We start from the raw sequence: 5,268 nt of genomic DNA, 5'->3' as shown, positions 1-5,268 counted from the left end.
ATTTCACTGCATACAATGATTCTGAGTTACAAAGCTGCTCACTGTAAAGCAAGAGTGTGACAACAAAATGAGAAGCCAGATTTGGTAACTGTAGTTTTTATACTACGCCAGAAAAGCTTATGTGTGATTTTCATTATTAATCTGTGTTCAAATTTCGGAAAAATGGAGAAAACTATTGTTCTCCCATTGCGTCAAAATTGCAAGGCAGTGAGAAAGCACATACAATCCAACAACAAGGATGGTTTCCCAAGGTATTCTGCACTTTTGTGAGTATCTGTCATCTACCCTATATCACAAACAAAGAAGAGCTCAGGAACAGGGAGGCCCAGTGCAGTGTCTCTGCAGTGTTATACAAGATGATATTAAGGGGGGGGGGTACACCAGTTAACCTTTATTATTTTAACTGACACACATTTATTTAGAGTTCACTAGAAAAATGTAACCAGCAAAAGAAGCTTGCTATTTTATAGTTATTCTTCCTTGAGTAATAGAATTACTCAATTATACACATTCACGTTTGAAAGGTGAGTGCCCTTAAAGAAAGAAAAATGTTAATTAACTATAGCGTATGTGCTACTGACAAAAATAATGGAGGCCTGGGAAGCCCTTGATAGTGGAAAAACTGGGATCAAGTAGTTATGGCTCAGTTTGTCATCGAGTACACTCCCTTAGCCAACTCACCATCTGTTCCTTATCTGTAGAGATGGTCAGGGTGACTTTTAGGGTCCACCCCAGTGCCACTCTTCTGTGGTAGTGTGCTGGCTTGTGAAATGCTAGCGTGAGGAATGGTAATCTCTGTAAACCAAAAGCAAGGGGCAAGCATGCTAACCCTTACAAAAAGGAACTTCATCTAGATTAGGCAGGGGACCAGGGGACCAATGTGGAACAGCTCTGAGGTTAGAACACTCTACTAATTCTTTGAAAAACTGGGGAAAACCTGGGCTTTGCTTAGTAATGTTACTTTTTGTGCAATGGTAAGGGATGCCGGGTGCCTCTGGCTTCTCTCATAAACACAGCAGCAAAACAGAGAATTTTGTGTTGTATTTCATGCATGTTACTGTTATTTCTATATGAGAACAAGAAAGTTGAATGTTCATGATACAGTTAGATGGAGGATTTAAATCAGGTTTTAAAAAAAAACATGTATGTATATAAAGAAAAATACTATTATATCAGATAGAGAAATAGAGGAACTCTAGCCTAAGGTAAAAATAGCTTCATTTTAAGAAACAGGATGAGCCTGAAGCGTCAAGAAAACTTCAAATAGCTGATCTGGTTTTACAGTCTCACTCTAAAAATAGAAATTGTGTTAATCAGTTACCCATTTTCAAGAGTAATAAATTTTGAATGCCAAATTAGCTTTATGTTCTTTTACTAAGATATTTTAAATTAGTTTTCATGGGCTGGAGAATGCAAGTTCAGTCAAATTCAACTCTGTGTCCCAAAAAGCGTTCCCTGTAGAAAATCTCCGCCAAGAAATATTTTCATGGTCAGGCCCTCTGTTCTCTAAAAAAGATTTTTATGATTTGAGAAAGAAATCACCTTTTCTTTGATTGGGTGTTACCATCATTTTGTACCAAGTCCCCAGTCTCTCATGGTGGACTGACTGTCTTCTTGAAAGTTTTCTGTCATTACTTCTGACCTAGCATACAAAATAATCAGAGTGACCAGGTAGGTTGAAGAAAGCTTTGATGATGATGACTGACCTCTGTGACTATGTGAAGTAAGCACTTTGAATATTAACTAAGGACTAATGTTCTTTCATTTTCTGTTTGGAATACTCATCACATCTACTTAACACAATCAAGCTCAACAAACAACACCAATAAAACCAATACAGTCTATTTTGTGAAGATATATCTACTTGCAATGGTGGGAAGAAAAGGAAGAGGGAGGGAGGGAGGAAGGAAGGAAGGAAGGAAGGAAGGAAGGAAGGAAGGAAGGAAGGAAGGAAGGAAGGAAGGAAGGAAGGAAGGAAGGAAGGAAGGAAGGAAGGAAGGAAGGAAGGGAGATAGGGAAGAGAGGAGGAAGAGACAAAGAAAGAAAAGATGCTATGGGTGAGAAATTTTTACTTGTGATTTCTAAAAGGGCGTATCCCCAGAGCACATCTAAAACACAATGCATACATGTAGAAATCAGTACTATGAAATACCAACTTCATTATCTGTTGCAATTTCAAAGGCCCCTTGGAAATGCCGTTTCACAGTTTCCTAGCTTTTTACATCCCTTGTTAAACTTATCTACAGACACGCTTGGATCCCGGGCACCCTCAGTTACAGTGAGTCTCTGGCACGGTGTGAAGGGACTTGAGCACTGGGTGGGGCTGATCCTGACTCTGGGTCATCACTGCTGACTCAGCCTCTTCCGAAGGATGGCCGAAGGATGGCCGCCAGCCTCCGCCTGGCCTCATTCACTGAAGACACTCTGCCCCTGGAGGGATATGGTTGGGGAAGGATAAGCAGTCCTGAGCAGCTGACCTTCTTGAGCTTATCTGGGGTTGGGGAAGAGGTGGGTTTTAACACTCCATGCAGGCTGGGGGTGTTGATGTCTTTCCCATAGCTCGGTCTCATGCTGCTTCGTTCCCGGTGATTACTGACTGCTGTGGCACGGTAGGTTAGGCTGCCCTTGCTCAGGGAACACTGTAAGCTTTCACCGCTCTTCCTCAGCTCCAGGAGCTGTTCTCTGGCTTGACTCAAAGCCTCTGTCAGTTCAAAGCGTTCTTCACACTCTCTCCGCACTGTTTCCTGAAGAAAAGTGTTCTGAAAAAGAGGGGTAAAAAGCACTCCCGGTTTTAGACCGCATTCGAAAGAGGAGTTACTGGCATTACAACTGAGAACTGAGCTGTGTTTTTTTGACTGTCTCTATGACGCTCTGCCACATGAGACAGACAAGTGGAAAACAGTCGGTGAGGCAGGAAAGAACCCTAACAGAACATTTAGTTCAATCCTCGCCATTTGCAGAAGAGGAACCGAGAGCCAGAGAGGTAGAGTGACCTGTCTAGGATTCCTCAGATGGGCAGTGGGATTAGGGCAAGAGCCCAGGCCTTCTAATAATTATGTCAAGGGGATCTCAACTTCTCTGCCTCATGCCAGTGTGTTCTGATATTTACTAGTTAATGCCTGTAAAGTCATTACATATTTTATAGTGAAGGCATATGTCAATACATGAATTAAATTGGTAAAATTATAAGATTGAAAAAAAATAACAAAATATTAACCACAGTACTTAAACAATAAAATCAGTTATTTATAGGATGCTTTCAAAGGAACTTACATGTATGGATCATATGCCATTTTGGAAGATAATGTCCCCAAATAAATAAATGTCCCAAACTAAATATCATGTTTTACTTTTAATTCCATTCAGAAATTTATCAAGTTACTAGAATCTGTAGTCGATAGTCTGTATTAGTTTCACATTATTATAAATGTCTGAGGCAATTAACTTTTAAGGAGAAGATATTTATTTTGGCTCATGGTCCTAGAGCCCCTTTGCCTTGGGCCCCTGGAGAGGGTGGCTTATCATGACAGAAGGGCATGTTGAAGGAAATCATTTATATCACAAGTTAAGGAACAGAGAGGGAAGACTGGCCAGAATCCCACTGCCCCTTGGTGTATACGCCCCAGTGACCTAAGGACGTCCCACAAGGACTTACCTCTCGAAGGTCCCGATACCTCCCAAAAGAACCACCTGGGAACCAGACCTTCAATACATGGGTTGGTGGGGATCATGAACATCCAAGCTATAGCACAAAGTCTTAACTAGGAAGGTTGCTGCTTCACAAGGTTGAAGAGAACTGTTTTTTTTTTTTTTTATGTCTTTAGCAGAATCTGAACCCAAGGGTGGAAGCTATGGGCTGTGATAAGAAGGAACTTTTTAACAGAACAATGTGGAGAAAGTAGAATCTCATGTAGTGATGATATATTGAATCAATTATAACTTTGAGAGATATCAGTAGGTTCCTTCAGATTCTGAGCATCTGTGTTTAGTTGAGGAATTCTCCATGTTCCACCCATGGAGTTCATAAAAATTCCTTCAAAGTCCATTGTAAACACTGGGTCTTGGAGCTCTCCAATGTCCTATAATGTAAAATACTGTCCTTAGGTATAGTACAGCCATCTTAATCAGGGAAGCTCTGATTGCCCATGCTAGACCTGTTGACTTTTCCTCATAGAAGGAGAGAGTAAGGGTCATTAGACTCTTACTAGAGAGTTCATCCACTTCCTTTTGTCTCCTCCCTTCCCCACTCCTCACCCAGCTGGGTATAAATCTGCTCCAGCTGCTCATGGGCTCAGAAGGTGCTGGGGTATCCAGCAGGGGAAGGTTAACGGCAGTAGGGAAGACTCCATCTATGCAAATTTTCAGTAGGTTGTCACCTATGCTGGAGACAGACTTTTTGGTGGTGATGCAGCTGTTTTGCAGTTACCTTTTCTTTTGTTAAGTAACCCCACACCCATGCTCCTGGAATTAAGTCCAATAAAACTATTTGGTTCAGCAAGCTGGATTTGGATGGAATTGTTCCTTCCGTCTGTCATTGGTGACCTCTCTGAGGTGAACAAATGTTTGCTCATGTCTCCCCAAGAAAAGGCATATAACACCTGACATTGACATAAAATGGTTTAAAAAAAAACCCAACAAAACAAAACAAAGATGTGATGGCTCAGTCAGTAAGTGGTTTCCATATCCCCAGCATCCAAATGAAAAGCCAGGAAGAGCAGCATGTGTCTGGAATTCTAGAGCTTAGAAGGCAAGGACAGGAGGATCATTGGTGGCTTGTGGGTCAGCTATTTTGGCTGATTTGGTGACTTCCAGTTTCACCGACAGACTCTGTCTCAAGGAAAAAAAAAAGATGGAGGGGCTGGAGAGGTGGTTCAGTGGTTAAGAGCACTGGCTGCTCTTGCAGAGGACTCAGGTTCGAATCCCAGTACCCACATGGTGGCTAATAACCATTCATAACTTCAGTTCCTGGGGATGACACCCTTTTCTGGCCTCTGCAGGTACTGTACGATGGGTGCACCTATATACATGTAGCCATAACACTTATACACATGAAATAAACAAATGAAAAATAAAATGGAGAGTGATTGAAGAAGATACCAAACAGTGACCTCTGGCCTCCACATGTCCTCCAGTAAACACACGTGCATGCATACAGCCAGCATACACAAGCACATACACATGTACAACACATACACACACACACACACACACACACACACACACACACACACACACGCGGCTGAAAAGAGCGAAACACAACATGGACTG

At 41.8% G+C, this 5,268-nt stretch overlaps 1 protein-coding gene across 1 annotated transcript in view; it reads right to left on the bottom strand.

Annotated features, from left to right (window-relative positions):
• Window positions 1-2,035: 2,035 nt before the first annotated feature.
• Window positions 2,036-5,268, bottom strand: part of Lekr1 (leucine, glutamate and lysine rich 1) — a 203,544-nt gene continuing 200,311 nt past the window's right edge. Inside the window, exon 12 of the mRNA XM_029565586.1 lies at window positions 2,036-2,759. Within this exon, the coding sequence (XP_029421446.1) occupies window positions 2,355-2,759 (405 nt within the window). The 3' untranslated portion in view covers window positions 2,036-2,354. The remainder of the gene's footprint in view (window positions 2,760-5,268) is intronic.

The sequence above is a fragment of the Nannospalax galili genome, unplaced genomic scaffold, assembly GCF_000622305.1.
Source record: "Nannospalax galili isolate Female #2095 unplaced genomic scaffold, S.galili_v1.0 scaffold617, whole genome shotgun sequence".
Taxonomy (NCBI): domain Eukaryota; kingdom Metazoa; phylum Chordata; class Mammalia; order Rodentia; family Spalacidae; genus Nannospalax; species Nannospalax galili.
Note: the sequence above shows the minus strand (reverse complement) of the source record. Positions and strands in the feature narration are given on the sequence as shown.